This window comes from Rhinatrema bivittatum, chromosome 8 (assembly GCF_901001135.1).
Source record: "Rhinatrema bivittatum chromosome 8, aRhiBiv1.1, whole genome shotgun sequence".
NCBI classification, from domain to species: Eukaryota; Metazoa; Chordata; class Amphibia; order Gymnophiona; family Rhinatrematidae; genus Rhinatrema; species Rhinatrema bivittatum.
Genome location: NC_042622.1, coordinates 109,596,369 through 109,619,236, shown reverse-complemented (window position 1 = coordinate 109,619,236; position 22,868 = coordinate 109,596,369). Strand labels below are relative to the sequence as shown.

The following is a 22,868-nucleotide window of genomic DNA, read 5'->3' as shown; positions in this document are numbered from 1 at the left end:
CTGATTAGGAGAGGAGGTTATAAATGCTCCCTTTCTTGAGTCTATGAATACTCTAAGCTGTTCCGGGGCATAAAAAATATATACATTTCTATTATACGTAACCACCCCTTTACAGGGGTATCTCAGAAGAAACTTTGCCCCCAATGTAATCACTTCCTGTCTCATAGAAAGGAAGACTTTCCTCCTCTCTTGAGTAGTTTTAGATAAATCCGGGAATATCTGGATTTTTTGGCCCATAAAACTCTCATTAATATTCTGAAAATAACACTTCATAAACAAGCTAACATCCAATTCAGAGGGTAAGGAAATCAGTAAAGTCGCCCTTTCGTAAATTTCTATTGAGGATTCTAATATTTCTGTCAAGTTGTTTAAATTTATTTGTGGTGGATTACTTTCTCTATTCTTATTGAATGGGAGAAAATAAATCTTATTTATACATGGAATCTGATCATGAGTCATTTTCAGACCCTCTAACATATATTTCCTCAATGTCATTCGGGGAGATTCCCCTATGACTTTTGGAAAGTTTAAGAGTCTAAGATTCAGTCTACGAAGACTGTTTTCAATGAATTCCACTCTTCTGTTGGTGGCTAACTTATCTTGAATTAACACTTGGCACACATTTTGAGACGTTTTTACTGCTGTTTGTAATTCCAATATTTTGCTTGAGTTGTCACATATTTTAACATCTTGTTCTTGGGACAATTTATCCAATTTCCCGGACATTGAGTTCAGTTGCCTCGTCAGCCCTTGAAAACGCGGGCCATATGAAGCTACTAATTCCCAAAGAGACTCTAAGGTAACCGGGCCTTCCTTAATTGTTTCAGAGACTGCAGCCTCTCCTAGCACCCCTACCAGCTCTTCTCCTTCCAAATTTTCACCAACATGTTGCAGCTCTGAGCTCCCTTGCTCATTTGATGTACCCAGTTCATAGCACACTGTGTCCACTCCCTCCAATTTGTTCACTGAACTCACCGGTACTGTGTTCAAATTAGTGTTCACAAGTGGTAAAGACTGACCTGGAGCAATTGGTGTCCGCAGATCTGGAGGGCTCAATGTTGTTTCCCAGGATAAACGCGATGCTCCCGACAACGCTTCATCAGCGGGACTTTTAGCTCCTCCTCCTTGGTAAATGGCTGTTAGTTCGGGGATAGTTTTTTGCCCGGGTAGTAAAGAGGGTGTTGAGGGAAACACCCTCACACGACCTTTCCTCTTTGGAGGCATTATATTGCCTCTTCTTGAGAACTACAGGCAAGCCGATTCCCAACAGCTGTTTTGTGACTTCTTATATATCTCCTCTATGGCAGCTGAGCTAACCGAAGGACGATCCTCGCCTATTCCGTCTATTCCGGACTAAGCCGGACAAAGCCGCGCGCGCCCCTTAGGCGTGCGCGGCTTTGGCGGTGCGCCGGCGGCTGCGGTGCGCCGTAAAGCGCCGATTTTGTAGGCGCCTCGGGTCCCAAAGATGACGTCAGGGCCGGCAAGGGTTTGTTGGAAAGTCACTCCTGCAGCTCACCCAGGTGCTCCTCCACGCTCAGGCTCAGCTGCAGCCTGAACGCCGCAAAGCGCCGATTTTGTAGGCGCCTCGGGTCCCAAAGATGATGTCAGGGCCGGCAAGGGTTTGTTGGAAAGTCACTCCTGCAGCTCACCCAGGTGCTCCTCCACGCTCAGGCTCAGCTGCAGCCTGAACGCCGCAAAGCGCCGATTTTGTAGGCGCCTCGGGTCCCAAAGATGACGTCAGGGCCGGCAAGGGTTTGTTGGAAAGTCACTCCTGCAGCTCACCCAGGTGCTCCTCCACGCTCAGGCTCAGCTGCAGCCTGAACGCCGCAAAGCGCCGATTTTGTAGGCGCCTCGGGTCCCAAAGATGTCTTAGATCGGGAGGAATAGAGTTCCATAGTGAAGGTCCGGCTGTGGAGAAGGCTCGGTCTCTGTAGGTTAGGTGGTGAGTGGTTTTGGTTTGTGGAACAAGGAGTGATCCTTTGTAGGCTTCTCTGATGGGTCTGGTGGATGTGTGCTTTCTGAGTGGAATTTGAAGATCGAGGGATGCTTGGTGATGGATAGTCTTGTAGATGATAGTGAGGGATTTGTGGATAATTCTAAAGTGTATTGGTAGCCAGTGCAAGTTCTTGAGAATAGGAGAGATGTGGTCTCTTCTCCTGGTGTTAGTCAGAATTCTCGCAGCCGAATTCTGAAGCATCTGAAGGGGTTTAATGGAAGCAGAAGGGAGACCTAATAAGATGGAATTGCAGTAGTCTATCTTAGAAAAGATTACTGCTTGAAGGACCGTTCTGAAGTCTCGCATGTGAAGGAGCGGTTTGATTCTTTTAAGTACCTGAAGTTTATAGAATCCGTCTTTAGTAGTATATAAATATATAAATATATAAATTATATAAATATAAATATAAAAATATAAAGCATTGCTGCACTTGCAGATAACCATGAAAATGACCATGTAGTGGCAATTCTGATTAATGTGTTGTAGGTTACATAGTGGTCAATCAGTGGTTTTTCAGCAACGTGGCCCAGAATCTTTTATCATTCTGACTACCTATGTAGGCATACCGTTGGGCCCAAGGGCCGCATCAAGGATCCAGCCAGGATTGGGGAGAGAGCCAGTTAAAGTTGGAGGATTCTCCCAAAAGTCTAACCAAGGAGGAAGCGAGAGAGGATGTCCACAGTGGCTTGACTGGAAGATCACTTCTGCCCTCCCACTTTCAACTGGAAAGGTCATGCTCTAAAGAACCCTAAATATATATATATATATGACTTTCAAAATAGCCAAAATATTCAAATTAACTTCCTTATCATCTGAATTTAGATTGTCCACATGCCAAAGCCCTCCAAAATTAATTGTGATCATGCTAAAATACACACTTGTTTGCAGTTCTAGTCTATGATAGAAAGCCCTATGTGATTTTTACCACTTCTGAAGATGCACATTGTAATTTAATTGACCAAGTTATGCAGGATTTGAGAAATGATCATGTAAGATGCCAGCTTTTGTGGTTTTGTTCATTCTGAAGTAGGGATATGAAGATCTCTTCAAAAGAGACTTGTCACATGGGTCAACAAACCTGCGAGTCAGTTCCATGAACCTCTTTTAAAAGAAATTTTTTTTGGGGGGGGGGGGTGTCTTTTTTTTTTTTTTTTGCATCAGTGGATCTGCTGCAGGTTTCAGGCAGATCCACCTAAAAATACCCAAAAAACAAAAATCAGATGAATTTAAAATCCAGAATTTCTGTTCAAGTGTGTTGAAATTCACATTGGTTCAAATTGCTCTCAAATCTCCATTCTTAGGTAGGTCAGCATGTCAACAAATGAATGTCCACATAAAAAATATATTTTTAAAAAGTGATTTCGTTTTTAGAATTTATTTCACAAAAACTAACCTCATTCTATATCTTGGGTATAAAAATCTATTTAGCAGTCAGTGTTTAAGACATTATGGAGGCAATTTCCAAATGCCTGCAGGCAGAGCAGAGATTCCTACAAACAGGTATTCTCAAGGACGGCTAAAATATCAATCCACACAAGTGGGTGACATCATCTGATGGAGTTTGTTCTGGAACTTTTATGTCAAAGTTTCTAGAACTTTAACTGTGACCTACTCGGCATGTGCAGCCTGGCATACCACCATGCATCCACATGGGGGCACCTCAGGCTACTTTTTTTTTTAGCTTAAACTTGGAGAAGCCAACTCAAGGGAGGGCAAGTGGGTATCGTGAGGAATGATATCCCTCTGACTTCGGAGGATACCTGTTACAAATAGGCAATTCTACTTTCTCCGAGGACAAGTTGGGTTTTAAGTTAACTATTTTGAAGATGTATTAATGTTACTTTTATTATGTATTACCCATTTTGTATGTTTATCATAATCCGCTGAGATTGATGGATCAACAGAATATAAATTGTTTAAATTCATAATAAATAAATAAATGAGGAGGATGGTTGTCCTCCCAAGTGGGGAATCCCTAACTACAGACTGTCCTGAACATAAAAGGGGGAAACTAAAACAAAGCCAGAGGGCACAACAAGAACTTTTGAAGGCAAAAGGCTTTTTTTTCTTCTTTATATACACATATTTTTAAAGGGCAGTCTGGAATAAAACAAAGGCCCATAGGAGGGATGGAAATAAATTTTACATCTCAAAGAGATTCCAGAGGACAGATTGGCCAAACCTACTGTCATGTTGGGGTCCCTATCCAAATAATAAAGTGATGCAAATGTGTGAAGAGAACTCCACGTCGCAGCATTGAAGATCTCCTCCATGGACACCAATCATAGTTACCAATATTCCATAGCTCTGACATTGTGAGCCTCGACATGACCCATCAGATCTAGCCCAATTGAATAAAGTGTACTTGGCAACATCAATCCCCAGTTTGCTGATGGGCAAAAAACAATACAATGATGGGTGGACTTTCTATGGGCTTCAGTTCCCTCCAGATAAAAGGACAAGGCTCTTTTGCAGTCCAAACTGTGCAGACCTTGTTCATCTTGGTAGACATTTTGCCTGGGGAAAATGTTGGAAGAACGACTGACTAGTTGAGATGGAATTCCGACACAACTGAACCCAATCTTGAATGATGAAAGTTGAGAAACTTCCAGTCTGATTGGAACCCTGATAGAATCTCCTATGGAAGAAAGAACCAAATCTGTTTCAGTTATGAGAATCATGATCCTCCTGTCTTCTCTTAGTTTCAACAAAGTCTTTGCGACAAGCAACCAGAGGATATGTATATAGCAGGCCCTCACTCCAATTGACAGCAAAAGCAACCAAAACTAGTTTGCCTTGTGCCCTTTCCAAAAACAGAAGCTTAGAACCTTTGTGTTCTAGGAAGACACAAACAGATCTACCACAGATATGCCCCACTCATGGAAGATCTGGTTTGCTGTCGTCCCCGTTCCCCCCCCCCCCCCCACCAGTCCAGGGACTAGTTGTAGGGTTCCAGGACCTGACAATCTCCCTCATGCCAGATATCTGGCCCTGACAGCCATACCCTGTGAGATGGTATGGTTCTAGATCTGGAGAGAGTCCTGACACAGGCGGTACAATCCCATGCTACTTGATTGCCCGTCTGGACCAAGACCACTTTTGTTGGCCAACTGATCTCTGAAAGATTTCAGATTACACTTCATTGCCCTTAGCTCTAGGAAATTTATCCTGAACAGACCATAGGTATTTAGTGCAGAGCCTCCTACATGGGCTCCCCACCCCAGGTTGGTCGCATTCGTAGTCAGGACAATTTGGACTGAAAATAATTTGGAAAGGTATGCTTCTGGTCAGGTTGGAATTATTCTGCCACTAGAACAGGGAGTCCTTGAGTGGTTGCATGAAGAGGTTGCTGTCTTGAAGATCATGAGTGGCCTATAGCTACTGTGATCTGAGGGGCTCTGCTGGGCTCTTCTCAAATGGATATGTGCCAATGGAGTAACATGGGGTAACAAAGATAACTTCAACATGTCCCATAATGACATTTGCTGACTCACTTGGATCCTTTCCACTGTGGATATCTTCTAATGAAGAAGGAAGGCTTTTGCTTCAGAAATGTCTAACAGGGTTCCTATAAACTCCAATTTATAGGATGGACTCAAGTAGAACTTGGGATAATTGATGGCAAACCCTAGTAACTCCAATCCCCAGATAGTTTTGCACACCAATTCTGAGGCATCTGCCTGAGATATTTTCTTGATCAGCCAATCATCTGGGTAGAGGGAAACATTTTGCAGATGCGCAGCCACCACTGCAAGATATTTGATAAAGACACATGGGGTTGAAGCTAGGCCAAAAGGTAGCACACCGCTGACCCAACCATGTATTTTTCACACTCCATTCTCTTTTTCACCAGTGACTGTAGGTCTTCACACTACTTCTGAGGAAGCTGCTCAGCTACTTCCCGCATCTGCTGGCCCATGAAGAGCTGGTATGAGGCAACGTGGACATTAAGCATAGCTCCTTGGAAAATCTTTCTCCCAAGAATAACCAGGATTCTGGAATCCTTCCTAGGAGGCATCAAGGAATAGGTTCTAGTCCTTTTGGTTCTCTTGAGAGCGGATTTGACCACCACCATAAATTGGTGTAACAGATGCCTTTTTTGAATCCAGGAATCTTCTGGACAAGAGAAATCGTAACTACCTTCTTGTTCATGGGATCCACAGAGAGGGAGTTCTCTCACATCCTCAACTGTATTTCCTTAGGAAGTTCCATGAATTGGAGGATGTCCAGCATTTTGTTTCTGGTTTCATCCTCCTTAAAGAAATGAAATTACCTTAGTCATTCTCTGTACAAATCTGGCGAAGAAGAGGTCCTTGGGCAGAGACTTTCTTTTTTTCGGGAGGAGGAGAGGGGTCAGCGGGGAGACCTATTGATTCTTCTGCTTCAGAGACATCTCCAGATCTGTAGACATACTCCTAAGAATATTCTGATCCAGAGTGGAATGCCTGGGGAGAAGATCCAGATGTTGTCCTTTCTGCAGAGAAGGCCTCAGAGAGGGGAGTGCTTGTCTGTTGAGGCTGGAAACGGAGGAACTCCTGTGTATCTGTGAAGTTTCCTACCCCAATGGGCTGGAGATCACCACTAGTGCAACTGCTATCGATGTTGATTCCCTTTTGGGAACCATCTGTATTGTCAGCCAAGTTTAGAGACATCAACAATGGTTGGACATTGGTCCGCATTGACAGTGATGCACTCAATGCAGGGGCACTGATGATCTGCAAGGCCTTTTCCAAGGCCTGCTGGATTTTTTTATCCAGCTCCTCTTCAAATATTACTAATATCAACACAGATTGGGAGGCATGAGAGGAGATCATGTCTTCCTGGAAAGCCAGAGGTGTATGGATGGTGATCATTTGGACCCTTGGAGACGGTTCTAATTCTTGGGAATGCATCAAGGATGAGCACTCCTCTCCATGGGACCGCTTTGGGAGACTCAAGTCCGCAGACAGAATGTCCCTGCTCCTGGCATTGTGCACCAATGGAGACTGATGCTGATGACTCTTCACCTTTACTCAGTGTTTGGCATCAGATCCTCTCAATGTTAGAGCTGAAGAAGCCAAACCCTTTGCCTTCTTTGGATGGGATGAGTGAAATGATGATCTGACCCTACAGTCCTTCCCAACGCTCGATGTCGAGGGTGTTCAATTCTCTCCCAATGTCGGTACATCACCAGGTTCTGGTGCTGCTCCTGGATCCCTTGGTACTGATGTCTATGCCTTCGAAGCAGATACCAATGGATCAGACTCATGGTTTCTGAAGTGCTTTTTCATGAGCTCCTGCCAGGACTGGCACTCCTGAGAGGTCTTGGTAGTGCATAGATAATATACAGAGTTCCATTAGATATCATCACTCAATTGTGAGAAATGTCATCCTGTTTGTCAAAGAACCTGCAGACTTTGCATCATTTCTCAAAGGGAAAGCACAAGTATATTTTCCCTTTGAAAACTGCTTAGGAAGAAAGTTCCCACACAGATTTGCATATGCATTTTCTGAGGATACATTTTCCTGTCAAAATGGTGGGCATAGTTTTGAAAAATGCAAAACTACACATATTATTGCATCCTTCTACATGGCCCAATGAGCCACTATTTTTTCCGCAGGTAAAATAGATATGTTGTTGATTTCAGCTTATACTTTTACCTGCAGAAAGGGTGGGCAGTTTTCAAAACAGCTTATTTACCCGGGTAAATGGCTTTTGAAAATTGTCCTCTATAGGGCACAAAAATGTATTCTTTTGTTTGGTTTAGCCTTTTAAGACCCAGTTAGCAACTCTGGCTTTGTTAATTACTTGAGTATTTGTGTCAATTTAAGCAGACACAAGGAAAATTCTTTTCTTCTCTCCAGACAGTAACTATTGCCAAAAAAGAAATCAAGTCAGATTTACTAATACTAAATTATGCAAACTGCATATGTTAACATTTCTATGAACCACTATGGTCTCCACCAGGAAATGCCTGCTAATGGAGCAAAATGGATAGGGGGGAGGGAAGAAAGCTTAATTCTCTATCAATGAAACAAGCAGAACGTTTTTCATTTATGATACACCCATACTTAAAGTTCATGACACTGAGGTTTTTCTTTTTCTTTAGTGCCTGCATTTTACTTAAGCAATCAAATCTGATGCACTGGGCATGAACCAATTCAATAAACATAAACCACTCCACTCTGTTTGCAGACACATGAACCAGTTCAACATCATCAGTATAGTTAAATTGCCTTGTTTCTTATTAGAAAGATACATGCCTACTGCAGCTGCACATCCTAAGCAGAAAATTCTGTGTTTGTGAGTCTCCCAAGGTTCCAACAAGGTTCCAACAAATGTGAGTCATTTGGCTCTGGGGCACCAAGTGGCCCTAAATGGTGAATTAAAATCCACGATTTTAATTTATTTATTTATTTATTTATTTTTAGATTTTTATATACCGGTGTTCCTATATGAAATAAAGATCACATCGGTTTACATTGAAACAGAACATGAAAATTGCCAAAAGGCAATTCTAAGGACCAGAAATCTAATTCTAAGGACCAGAAATCTTGGAAACAGATTGAATTTCTAAGAGATTAGGGTTTTTTCTGTTTTAACTGGAAATAAAAACACGGTCAACCCACTGACAGTTGCAATGAAAGTGTCCAATTATTGAGGAAATAGTCTGATGAGTGAGGCACCATATCTGCACAACCATCAAGAGACCCTTCTCTTTCTGATGTCACTAAAATGTGCTTCCCAGTTTTCTCTCACAAAACAGCATATGGGTTATTTAAACTAATCCAATCACATGCACTCACCAATATACATACAGGGTGCCTTGATACAGAACTACAGACTCTGTGAGTCATCAAACAAATCCTGGGACGGTAACTTTCAAACCGGCACATGTGTACATTTATCGGCCCACACCCATGGATAAGGTTATTTTATAACATAAGTGCGCATATGCACAAGTGCGCTAAGTTTTAAGTGGATGCACTCAAATCCCGCATCTACCGCGAAAGTGGGGGGATTTTAAAAATGGACAGGCGCCAATGCATTTGCCAATTTTACCAATTTGTTCCCAGTTAACAGATAGGTCCTCCAAATCCCCCTGGTTTAATAGCCTGTACACCCCCCAGTTACCCCAGACCCTTTTAACTCCTCTGAAATTGCTTTTTTTTTTTTTTTTTACTGACACGCCATCCATAGCAGAAGTAAAGTTATGTGGCGGGGGCCTCGGTGCACGATCACCTAAGTACTTACATGAAAATTTCTGGTGAAAGTCTCAAAACTCCCATGTACCACCCCGATATGAGTGCGCAGCAGCATTTTCGTGTGTATTCGGGTGGCTTTTAAAATCTGTTTGGTGTGCATTCTCTAATTTCGGTGTGCGTTGGGCTTTTAAAATTCATCTTTAAGTATGTAAATCTATCTTGACAACTCTATATCAAATCAAGTTGTCCACAAGTACAAAGTTCTAATAGTCATATTGGTCCAGGAATAAACTGGATTCTTTGCATGTTGAGATACCTCATACTGGAACAAGGTAAAACTTTAGTCCAAGAAAATCTGAAGAAGGGACCTGATTGATCCTGAAAGCTCATATCCAAAAATCTTAGATAAAGCGATTTTGCTTACCATAAATGGGGTGCTCCATAGTCAGCAAGATAAATTAGCCATGTCACATGGGTGACTTCATCCAACAGTACTGAATGTACCCATCTCTCTAGATCAATAAAATTGTAGTACTGAACATGCATGACAGCTCCCACATGGGCACTGCCTCATGAGCCTCTCAGTTGATTGAAGAGCTTAGCTTTAGTTAGATAGTCGAGTCTCCAGGAACGAAGGCAGGTATTAAGCATAGCTAATTCATTTTGTTGAATATGGAGAACACCATTTACAGTGATCAAATTCGCTTTTTCCATCGACAAGCAGAACTGAATTAGCCATGGCACATGGTGAATCCCAAGATGAGGATTGCGAGGCAGAACACTTACTGAATAAGTAACCTGCAACATGGCAAAGAGTAGACTACTGGGGTGAACAATTTGCATAACACTATTTGCCCACAACTACTGTCACTTCTTGATAGATTGTCCAGACAGTAGTGGGACATGAAGGCGTGAATTGACAACCAAGTTGTAGCTTTGCAGATGTCTCAATGGAGACAGCTCTTAGGTGGACAACTGAAGTAGTCATTGCTCTAACGAGCCTTGCCACTTTGTGATCTGAAGGCCAGACAACATATAATAATGCATATATTATAGTCTGCTAACCAGATGGACAAAGTACATTTGGCAACACCCATGCTCAGTCTCTGTTAGGATCATAGGATATGAACAGTTAAGAAACCTGATGATGAGGTTGCGTTCTCCTCAATTAATACGCTAAGGCCCACTTACAATTCAGTGAATGGCAGGCTGCCTCAGCTTTGTGTATATATATTCTTGGAAAAAACATGGACAAAACAATCGTTTAGTTCAAATGGAATGCAGAAACTACTTTAAAGTAGAAATTTAGGATGGATACTGGAGGTACAGAGATTATGAAACAAATGCTTGTAGTTTGCTGACTCTTGTAGCCAAAATGATGGTGACTAAGAACACTGCCTTCCACATAAGAAACCTCAAGAAAGCTAAAACCAACAGTTTTGTAGGGAGGAGTCATCAGTTGTGCTGATGACATTAAGATCCCATGGCACAAGTGGTTTTCCATTCTGAGGCTTTCTATGCCACAAGCCCTTCATGAATTTTGATACAAGAGGATGAAGGAAGAGTGTTTTTCTATCAGCTTGCGGGTGGTTAGCTAGATGGCAGTAAGAAGCACTTTCAATGATGATGTACTGAGATCTGATGAGGAGAAGTAGAACAAGTACTGAAGCAGATCCTTGGGACAACAGGCAAATGGGTCCTGGGAGCCTGCTTTACACCAAATAAGAAATGCTTCCATTTAAAGCTGTATGCTCTTCTGGTAGATGGCTTCCTAGCTGAAATCACAATATCCTCAACCTCGCTGAAGACCGAAAACATGGAAATTACTGAGCACGCAACATCCAAAATGTCCCGTTAAGGGAGGGGAGACTTGGATGACACAGACGAACCCCTCCAGTATTAATAGGGCTGGGTCGGTTCTCAGAGGAATCAGTGGGTAAATGTAGGAGAACTACATCTATCTAAACCAAGCTGGGGCAATGAAGATAAAATGTGTCTGGTCCTTTGAGTACCTTCTGCACTATTTTCGCCACCAGCGGAAGTGGTGGAAATGCATCAAAAATTTGCTTTCAAGAATGGAGCAAAATTTGTCAACATTCCTGTTTTCTGATGTGAACAAGTTGATTAAATGAGGACTCCAAAGGTCAAATAGCCTACTTGCCACTCCTTGTTCTAGAGATCATTTGTGGGGTTGAAAAACTCTGCTGAGGCGATCCATCAATATTTTGGAGACTCTGGCAAAGTAAGTTGCCTGAAGGAAAGTCCCGTGACTGACAGTCCACTTTCAAATCTTCTGCAATTCGTGGCAGAGGGTCCAGAACCAACCTCTAGTTTGTGAAAGGGTATGCAAGCAAAAAGTTTCTTTTGTTCAGCTTTTTAATAAGCTGAGTTCAAATTTGTGCGATACAAGCCATCATAATGCAAATATCATCAGGATTTCTTGTGTGTACTATATTTTGCCATGTGCATGGGATTCATGACCTTTGCACACACAGCTTAGAGGGAACAGTGTCTAGAACCCTGTGCCTCCTTGCTTGTTCACATAGAACATTGTCATCTGATGGTTTGGATGAGAGAATATACTCAGCACATACAGTTATGGCTCATAGCTCTAAGAGGTTAATCTGGAACACATGTTCCACTGATGACCAAGTTTCCTGAGTTTGGAAGAAGCTTGCATGCACACTCACTCTCTGGTGGACATATCTGTTGCCAGCATCTCCTGATGAAGTAAAACTCAAAGAAGAGAACTCATCTCTAGGATCAATGGACTTAGCTAACAATAGAGGGATGCTTTCATCTCTGGGGTTACACTAATGGAATGCGACAGGGACTGAACCAGGGGATCCTATTGGGGGTGGAGGACTCACTGGTCAGCTCTCATGTTTAGGTGAGTCATGGGGCTCACATGTATTGTCACCGCCTTGTGCCCAAGGACAACCAGAATTGTTCGGGCCAAGACTTGATCCTGCTGCAGTAAGTTCCTGATCAGTGCTCATAGGCAGGTTGCCCTTTCTGACGGGAAGAACGCTTTCTCCTCTAGCGAGTCTATCCATACCCCGGTGAACTTAATTACCTGGTCGGGGATGAAGTTTTACTTGGTGAAATTGACTATGAAACCAAGGGATTAAAGTAGTTGGATTGTCTTCTACAAGGAGTCTAGCACCCCCCACTTGAGAAGGTTCTGTCACCATCCAGTCATCCAAGTAAAGGAAAATACAAATCCCCTGATGATGAAGATGTGCTGCTGCAATTGCCAGGCATTTCATGAAGACCCTTGGGACCACTGAGAGGCCAAAGGGCAGAGCCTTGTTTTGGTAGTGAGTTGTTTTCACTATGAATCTTATCTATTTCCAGTGAGACAGATGGATGGGGATATGAGCATCCTTCAGACCCAGGGTGCACATTCAGTCTCCCGCTTGGATGAAGGGTAGGATGGCATGAAGGGCATTCATATCTTGAACTTCTCCCATAACAACCCTCTGTGTTCAGTCTTTGCAAATCCATGATGGATCTCAATCCTCCTGACTTCTTGAGGATAAGAAAATAGCTGGAAAAGAACTCCTTGACAATTCTTTGGAAGGGATATGCTCTATCACCCATTTGCTGAGAAGCGACTCTACCTCATGATGAAATAAAGTTGAGAAAGACAGATCTGGATTAAACACTAGATACTTGTGAAGCGAAGCACTGGAGCCAAAGAGAAGCACAAACAGTAGCCAGACTCCACAATTTTGAGGACCCAATAGTCTTTGGTGATCTTCCTCCACTCATAAAGGAACAGCTGAATCCTTTTCCCAACTGGAGGTATCTAGGCCCAAGGGTTAGCGCTTGTCAAAAGCAAAGCCCTGATTTCAGCTGAGACTGCTGTAGCATCTTAGGCTGACATCTCTTAAGCAGGCACTCTTGGACCAGAAATTGCTGTTGTGGCAGCGCAGGTGTAGTGCGCCATTATTGAAATTGGAAGGAGAAGCATCTCTGGAAGGAGGACTTCTTAAAAATGAAGTTAGAACCTCTGGAGGAAGAAGGCTGGTCAATTCCTGTTAACAGGAACTGACTGGCTGCAAGCTGTTTCTTAATCTGGGTAACCGTTTCTCTGATCTTTCCCCCAGAACATGGGATATTGGTCAACCGATAATGAACATCTTCTTGTAGACTTCTAGCTCTTAACTAGAACATTTAGCATGCCCCAATAGCTACTGCAGAACATTTTTCTGCAGTGTCAAAGCATTTGTATAATGACTGGATGAGTTGCTGCTCACACTCTTCTGCAAACTGAAAAGCTTGCCGATAACCCTCTTTCTCCCTGTCCAGAGGATTCCACAAGAGGCTTTAGCTTGTTGATGTAGTCATTTAAGTATTGCAACATATAACGCTGGTGGTCTACAGTGAGGGTGTTTAGCATTGAGCTCTGAAAGATTTTCTTCTTAAAGCTAACCAGCAACCCTGATCAGCACCTTGGGTTCTTACCTGAGGACATGTTATAAACATCCTGGTCTTTTTGGCCCATTTTATTAGTGCTGACTCTCTCATCACAGACTAATATGGCAGCTGGAGTATGTCAAAACCAGGAATCTATTTACATTCTGTATTTAAGATCCAATTTCCTGGCTAGTGGAAGGGGGTGGGGGGGCAGGAGGCTGGATTATCCCACATTTTCATTTGCATGTCCTGCAGAATTGGATTAACTGGGACTTCTGCTGGTTAAGAAGAAGTTTCTAGAATCAGAAGTAGGCCAAAGATTTCTGTGCTGTGATCCTTGTCCCTTAGGACATTAACTCTGATGGTCTTATCTAATTTATACAAAAATCTGAAATACGAGAGGTCTTCTGGTGGGGACAAATGCTCTGGCAAGGAATCCACACAGACCCCTTCTCAGAACCAAATGGTGGAGGGATGCTTACCCATGACCCTTATGAAGAAGATGGCAATTGGGGCAGAGACCATGGTAATCTTGGAGGGGGAAATTCCTGGGAAAAGTCCCAGGTGGCCATTCTCGATTGAGGTGGGCTAGCTTCCAATGATAAGTTTCTAATGGGAGTTCCTGCAGTGTAGACATGAGAGGGACTGCTCCTTGAAGGAACAAATCTGACATCCTGGACAGGAAAAGCTGAAGGGTGTTCTCCTTGTCACTGGCTACTAAAGAGAAAAAGAAAGTCTTCACCAGTTCTGTGATGAGGACCACGGACCTCTGTGTCCTTTGGGCCAGAGTTGGAGAAAAGAAAGCTTTCTGAGACCAGCATAGGATCTTCACTTTGAAGCATACAACAAACTCCACATAGAGGTCTCCTCCTGGCATACCTGTGTTATGAGTTGCATGGAGACCAAGGGCAAAAAGGAGCAGATAAAGTTCGGAGTTTCCAGATGCAGTGGGAGGAACCCAGGCTGCATGCTCTGGGCAGATGACACTGAAGGGGCCCTGGGGTGAGGGTGGGAGGCAGAGATTTGTGAAGAGGAGGTAAGACGATGATAAAAGCACCAAAAAGAAGAGGGCACCTATGAAGTGTCCCCACTGGGGTATGCCAGAGCCAGAGTCACAACTAGCATCGATGGTGTCTGTGATCTGGGCTTCTGTTCTGATGGCACCAAAGGTGTTGATGGCATGGAGGTCTTCTGCATTGCTGGTGCATAGCACAGCATGACCAATGGGTGATTGGTATCTAGGGCTGGGGGTACTTCAATGTCGCCGATAGTTCTCTCACTGCCAGCATGGACTGGATCAAATAGCACTACTTCTTCAGCACAGACAAGCCCCGAGGCTTGATAGTGCATTGAAGAGCATGGTGGCTCCTGCACCTGGCACTTTCATGGTTTGCTTGTCTCCGAAGCTACAGCAGATCTGGAGTCCAGCACTGTAGGAGGGGGAGCCCTGCCAAAGGAGTCTTTTCTCAATTTGGCAAGGAAGAAACCCCAGCTATAAGAAGAATGGCCCATTTTCTGGTTCCAATGAAATCTAGGTGACATTTGACCACATCACAGCAATTAGCCAAGTTGTGATCCAGTCCTATTCACCTGTAAGCAAATGTTGTGGCCATCATTGATGGACATCTTGCAGCCATAGACACAGTCCCTGAAGCCACTGGATGTGGAACCAGACAGTTATTTATTTAAAATATTTGGCATCTGCCTTTATTGGAACATACCATGCTAGGCGAATTACAGGTCATTAAAACACATGCTCATAAAACACAAAATTAAAACAATATTAATACCATACAAATCTTCTGCTGTTAATTACGTTATTGCACTTATTGCCAACTGTTGACTCCGAAAGCCTCCTGAAAAAGGTAAGTGTGGCAGAGTGCACTACAGAAACCCTCAGAATACTTTAAAAGACTAGTCCCAGCTGCCCGGTTCCAGTCCACCTTAATGCAAGGCATTCTGGGTATAGGCTGTTTCCTCTGAGCAGGAATATAGTCTAGGCTCGGAGGAGAGCAAGGGAGGCCCTGGGGAAGACAAGGAGACATGCAGCTCCATTTAAATACAGCTTTACTTCTGTGTTGGTGTGAAGTATTGCTGAGGTAAGCAACTTCTGTATACACTTTGAATGCTGATAAAAAAAGTATGCAAGAGAAAAGCTGGAGTCCAGACTGTAATCTGTCTCCAGCAGCCACAGACTGCTTATGCTGTGCTACAGTAGGCCTTAAGATGTTTTCTAAAAACTTTAATACCCTCCAATTTTTTTAAAATATCAGGAAGTGAATTCCAGGTGGCAGGGCCCACTGTGGAAAATGCATGATTTCTTGTAGAAGACAAATGAACAGTTTTAACAAAGGGACTTACCAATAACATTTAATCAGAGGATCTCAATTGTCTGCACGTGGTATAACATTCCAATAGATTTCACATATACCATGGGCCTCACATTTCAAACACTTAAAAACTAAAAGATTAAATTTAAATCACTGTTTTACTGGCAGCCAGTGTAAGTATTTTTAATATTGGGGTAATATGTTCATGGCGATGTACTTCAGTAAGTAACCGAGCCACAGAATTCTGTAAAATTTGAATAGCTTTATTACTGAAAGCACACAATCTGACAGAGTGAATTACAATAATCTCAATATCTTCTTTGTGTGTATATATATATATATATTTATATATCTATATCTTTTTTTTTTTTTTAGCACTGAAAAGTGCTGTTGAGGGGCTGCCAAGGCAGCAAGGCAACAATCAAAAAACAAAAATGAGACTGTGAAAGCAGATTTTGAGAAAAGATAGAAAGAGGGTACACATCCATGCGAAAGCTCGGATCAAAAAAGACTGAGGGGCTCACAAGGCAGCTTGGAAGCAGGAACTCCTGCGCACACTCAGTGGTAAAACTCTTACCGAGTTAGAGAGATCCATTTGCATCATGGCTAAGTATGTTTATTAATGATACTGGATTTGCTGCTGGTCTGATCTTTGTTTGTTTATGAGTTTATTGTAATTTGTGGATGGTTTTATGCAATTTGCCATAAACAGTGGCATGAGTGAGTAATACATTTTTAATATTAATGATAATTCAGCTCTGCTTGTTGACAGAGAATTTTTATGTTGGTCAAATGAAAGGTGACACAACCTGCAAAGAATCTATCTGCTGTTTAAAAGATAACAGGGAGCATCTTTACACTTTTAAATGATCTACTGTTATTTATCCTTGTAGCTGAACCCTAGCCTGCAGTTTATTCTGATCTGCTCCTTTAAACAACTAAAGAAATATAGTACCCCAGTATTTTCCATGCTTACACCCCTCTTCATCAATTCCTGCTCTTTATTAAAGCTGATGCTCTATGTAACCTTAACACAAATACCATTTATTTCTGTTTACAGAATGGTGTTTAACAGATTCAAATGAAGATAGAACATTAGCTTGGAGTAACTGATATTCAAACCATATCAAAATGGAAACCCATAACTGCTAAGGAAAGGAGCAGGTTAGTAGAAAGTCACTAAATACAGAAAAATGATTTTACAAAATGTCAAAGCAGATCAAAAGCCAAACTCTTCTTCAAAGCCCAAAAATAGGAAGGCATTTAAAGTAGAAAACAATTTCTGTAAATTCTACTTAGTGGCATCTGTTATTAATTATTATAGTTAAATGTAAACTATTACAGCACGGACAGAGTTATACTAAAGATTACTTAGTTTAGTTATTTTTTGTCAGGAAACTAAAATGCACATTATCAACTGGCACAATGTTTCTGAAAGACAACAGAAAGGGAGAAGATGGGTGTTAAAATAGTTTTAAAAAATAGTGGTAATACTTACATTCGTACAAAGAGGGACTGTTTTGCTGTCAGCCCTGGTGAGGAGTATTTCTCAACTAAGGTCAGAGTACTGAAGCCGAATTTATGAATGGGCTCACTGGAATCTAAGGGAGGGAAATCCGTGTCAACCTCGCCATCATCCTCAGCAATATGAAGACAATAGACGTCAACGCTGTCACTACAATAAACAAATGACAAGTGAAGTTAGGCAGAGAGGTAACGGATGGTCATATAACTCTGCAGCAAAGTCAGTCACTTTTTGTCCTAGTTTTGCAAACTAGGAGGCCGATGTACTAAAGTGCGCAGATTTCAGTTTCAGCATGTGCTCTTTGGCTACCAGGACGTCTATGCAAATAAGCCAGTAGAACAATTGCACACGTAGTATTCCTACAGAATACTCATTGCAGTGTAGTTCAATTTTTTGCAAAATCATACTTTCAAATGATTTTTCACATATAGTTCCACTATGCATTCACAGCTAATGAGCTGCTTTGCATAATTTTGCACCCCAGTCACTCACTGTCTGAATTTAAATAAAATTTTGTTAAGTGTAAAATTACATTAAAAAATAGCTATTTGCAAAGATGTTTACAGTGCATTCAGACCCCTTAACTTTTTCCACAGTTTGTTACGTTACAGCCTTTTTGTAAAATGGATAATATACATTTTTTCCCTTCTCAGGCTACACAAAATACCCCATAATGAGAAAGCAAAATCAGGTTTGTAGAAATTTCTGAAAATTACAAATAAAAAACTGAACCGTCATTCAGTATCCCTAATCACAGCTTTAACATTACCATCACGTGGTTAGTAAACAATATCTCCACTCCCCCATAGCTATGTTTTTCAGAGGATAAGGTAAAATATTGGTGGGGAAATAACTTAGATATCATTAAAGGCTCATTTCATAGAAACATCGGCAGAAGAAGACCAATCGGCTCATCCAGTCTGCCCAGCAAACCTCACACTTCTTTTTTCTCATACTTATCCGTTTCTCTTGGCTTTTAGTAACCTTTGGTTCTATTTCCCTTTCACCCCCACCATTAATGTAGAGAGCAGTGATGGAGCTGCATCCAAGTGAAATATCAAGCTTGATTAGTTAGGGGTAGTAACCGCCGCAATAAGCAAGCTACACCCATGTTTATTTGTTTACCAAGACTAAATAATTCAGACTATGTTATTCAGCCCTTATTGGTTATTTTTCTTCTCCCCTGCCGTTGAAGCAGAGAGCTGTGCTGGTTATGCGTGAAGTATCAGTTTTTCTTCTCCCCTGCCATTGAAGCAGAGAGCTATGCTGGATATGCGTGAAGTATCAGTTTTTCTTCTCCCTTGCCGTTGAAGCAGAGAGCTATGCTGGATATGCGTGAAGTATTAGTTTTACTTCTCCCCTGCCGTTGAAGCAGAGAGCTATGCTGGATATGCGTGAAGTATGTTTTTCTTCTCTCCTGCTGTTGAAGCAGAGAGCTATGCTGTATATGCACTGAAAGTGAAGTATGCATTGAAAGCCACATTAACTATCAACAAATATTGAATAAGCCTAATAATTGGTAATACCTATAGCCTTTGAACTCTCCGTTAATTTTACATACTCTTACCCACCCCTGGGTTTTTTGTTTTTTTTTTAATTTGGAGATGGCAGCCCTCCATCCTTCCTCTCCGTGAAGGTGGAACACCAACCACTGGCATCCTGCTCCGTGAATGCCTCTGTGGCTACTGCCGCTCCGTGCAGTGTTTTGCTGCCTCCTCTTTATACATGTCCTCTAGACCTGATGGACCTTATCTGTTACTCTTGGCTCTTAGTAACCTTTTGATTCTATTTCCCTTCTACCCCCACCATTAATGTAGAGAGCAGTGTTGGAACTGCCTCTAAGTGAAATATCTAGCTTAATTAGTTAGAGGTAGTAACCGCCGCAATAAGCAAGCTATACCCATGTTTATTTGTTTACCAAGACTAAATAATTCAGACCTTGGTTTTTTTTTCTGTATATAGATCTACTTTTCTTCATTCCCCCTGCCGTTGAAGCAGAGAGTTATGCTGGATATGCATTGAACGTGAAGTACCAGGCTTATTTGGTTTGGGGTAGTAACCGCCGTAACAAGCAAGCTACTCCCCGCTTTTTTTGTGAATGCAAATCTTTTTCCATGTTTCCTCTTGCCGTTGAAGCTTAGAGCAATGTTGGAGTCGCATTAACCGTGTGTATGTTTATTGAATAAGGGTATTATCTCCAGGCAGTAGCCGTCATTCCCGCGAGACACCCACTCTTCATTCACGTCCTCTAGACTTTATGGATCCACAGTGTTTTTCCCACGCCCCTTTGAAGTCCTTCACAGATCTGGTCTTCACCACTTCTTCCGGAAGGGCATTCCAGGCATCCACCACCCTCTCCATGAAGAAATACTTCCTTACATTGGTTCTGAGTCTTCCTCCCTGGAGCTTCAAATCGTGACCCCTGGTTCTGCTGATTATTTTCCGACGGAAATTAACAATTAAATTTCTCTTCCTGAGGTGAGTTTCCAGGTAAAAGATTACATTTGCTTTCATAGCTTCTGCCTCCCTCATTAATAGCTTCCTCTTAGTAGGTGAATTTAATCCTTTCGCATTTAAGGAGTCATTTTTGAAATCGCGATGGGCCATTATTGCGTGCATTAAAATGTAAATGAGGAAAAGGGGGAGGGGTTTGGGCGGGGTTTAGTTAAATGAGGGGCCGGTAGCACTGCGGGAGATAATGTTTCGCACATTATCACCGGCAGTAGCGCCGGAAATAGCTATACCTATTTCCTTGACGCTACGGGGGCAATAGTGTGCAGCGCGCCTGCAAATGCAGCAGGCGAAAACGTACCGCTGCAATGCATCTGCCTGCTCACTATTGTTCCCCTGCCCCTTTTTTTCCCGTGGCTCATCATTGAGATATATTTATAGCAGAATGATAAATTCTCCGGTTAGAGACATATGGGTGAATTGTAAATGGGTAGCCTAATCTGGCACAATCACTATGGGGCACTGCTAGATCCCCTCAATAATATACAATCCAACACATTTAGGGAATCCCAAGAAATATAACCGTGAATTTTCAGTATCTGTCTCAATTCAAGAATCTTTATATCCTTTATTATACATCTCACATGAACATGTTATTAAATTACATTTTATAACAATTAAATACATGTTTTACATTGTAATACACACATATTTCTGATAACACCATATTCAACAGTGCATATATATCAACCACTATATTCCTCACCACACATACACAGTTTTAAATATGCCCGGTCCGGACCAGATCCAGTAATGCAACTCCAACCCTAACATCACACATTCACATGCATACACCATTCATTCATCTTAAAACCATTACCCCATAAAAATATCCTGATGCCCTTAATATCTACATCCAATGATATACTGTAATACTTCAAAATTACAATTGAACATTTAGTTAGTCATTCTCCTGCCGAGATATATCAATCACCCTGGTTCTTTTCAATCATTATTTTAACATGAAACACCTCCACCTTATGTTCTTTTCAATAATTATTTTAGCGCCAGTCACCCCAACAAGGCACCTCGTTTCACCCCTATTTGGGCTTCCTCAGGGGATTCTTGCTGTATTTCACAATTTCATTCGTACATCGTTCTTAATGAAGTAGATATCATATCCACCCTTTTTCTAATGTTGGGCACCCCTCGTCCAGAACAAACTACATGCTGATACATCCAAACATTTCCGGTGTGTTAATGTGGCCGTTCACTGTGTGTTCCAATAGCCAACCGAACCACCGACAAAAGTCTTAAACTTTTCTGGACAGAAACTCCAAATCTGCATCAACAAATGCTAGCTTTTTCACTAATCACCAAACTTGTTCACCGCCGCTTTCCAGCGTCGATCCGCTCAGTATCTTGTCATTCCCATGGTGTCAAAAGACAGATACTGAAAATTCATGGTTATATTTCTTGGGATTCCCTAAATGTTTTGGATTGAATTGTAAATGGGCCATGCGTGTGGCCGGGCCTTGCCCGTGCTGCACGCATTTTCAAAGTCACATGCGTAACCCCCATTACGCGCCGAAGTGCCGAGCCCAAAGAAAAGGGCAGTCCGGGGGTGGCCAGTACAGCGGCCATTTGCTGATGTGCCAGGGAAGTGTGCACCGGCGCGCGCACAAGTTACTACTGCTCCGGAAGAGAAGCAAAAGTTAGAACAACAAATCGAGAGTTATATAGGATAAGGATAGGGGGTGGGGAGGAGAGGGGAAGGGGAAGGGAGGTTAGTTAGGTGACTTAGTTTTTAGTTTTTTAGATGAAAGGGGGCAGAGACTATTGGCAATGTTATTTGTGAGGGCGGTCCAGGAGTGGAGGGCTGTGTTGGGGTTTGATAGGTCTAAGTTGTGGAGGGAGTTGTTGATCGCAGTGGTTAGATCATCTCTATTGCAGGGTTTTCTGAACTGAATTGTATTACTGCGCTTGGGGATAGTTGTAGTCGAAGGCTTTATGTATATATATATATGTGCTTTTATGAGTGAGTGGTCAGACCATGGAACAGGTGTGCATGCAGCGGGATTGGGGATGTGTATGCAGGCGTTGATAAATATCAGGTCAAGAGAGTGACCAGCCTTGTGTGTAGGGGTATTGATGAATTGTTCAAAGCCTAAGGCGTTTAATAGGGATTGGCAGGAGGTGGAAAGGGGGGTGGTGTCAATGTGGAGGTTAAAGTCTCCTAGTATGATGGCAGGGGTGTCTATGCTAAGGTTGTTTGCAATAACTTCGATAAGGGGAGAGGGGTTGAGTTCGAGCAGGCTTGGGGGGGCGTAAACCAGGCAGATTTGTAAGTCTCGAGATTTGAAGAGACCAATTTCCAGTCTGTGGGGAATGGAAGTGATTAGTGGTTTCAGTTTGAGGTTTTTTTTGGCAGCAAGTAAGAGACCTCAGCCTCTTTTTTTGGGCCTAGGAATAGAGAAGATGTCATAAGAGAGGGTGGGGAGCTGGTTTAAGAAGACTGTGTCAGATTGCTTAAGCGATGTTTCTGTGACTGCACAAATGTCAGGTTTGCAGTCTAGGAGGAGGTCATTAAGATTAGAGGCTTTTTTCCTATGGACTGGGAGATGAACAGGAAGATAGAGAGTGCGGTGAGGCCGAGAAGTTGTGTCAGAGGGGAAATCATGATGGGTATGAGTGATTTGCGGTGTGCAGTGGGATTGCTGATGTGGTATGTTGCATGTCGGTGTGTTACGTGTTTGAGTATTGGTATGGGGTCTTCGGCCATGGTTAATTATGTGCTGGTGTGGGTGGGTGGGAGGTTGTATGCTTAAAGGGACAGATGGTACGGGGCGGTGAGGATGGGGAGTGGGTGGTGGTTGTTAGAGGGTGGGAGTATGAGGAAGTGGCTGCTGTGCTTAGGTAGAGGGAGGGAGGAGGTGATGGTTGTAGGTGGTGAAAAATG

The 22,868-nt window shown here is 42.5% G+C and overlaps 1 protein-coding gene across 3 annotated transcripts in view; it reads right to left on the bottom strand.

Moving 5' to 3' along the window:
• Window positions 1–22,868, bottom strand: part of MAPKAP1 (MAPK associated protein 1) — a 441,680-nt gene that overhangs the window by 233,734 nt on the left and 185,078 nt on the right. For all 3 annotated transcript variants that reach the window (XM_029611492.1, XM_029611493.1, XM_029611495.1), the window contains one exon: window positions 17,432–17,608. In XM_029611492.1, coding sequence (XP_029467352.1) covers window positions 17,432–17,608 — 177 coding nt within the window. The remainder of the gene's footprint in view (window positions 1–17,431; window positions 17,609–22,868) is intronic.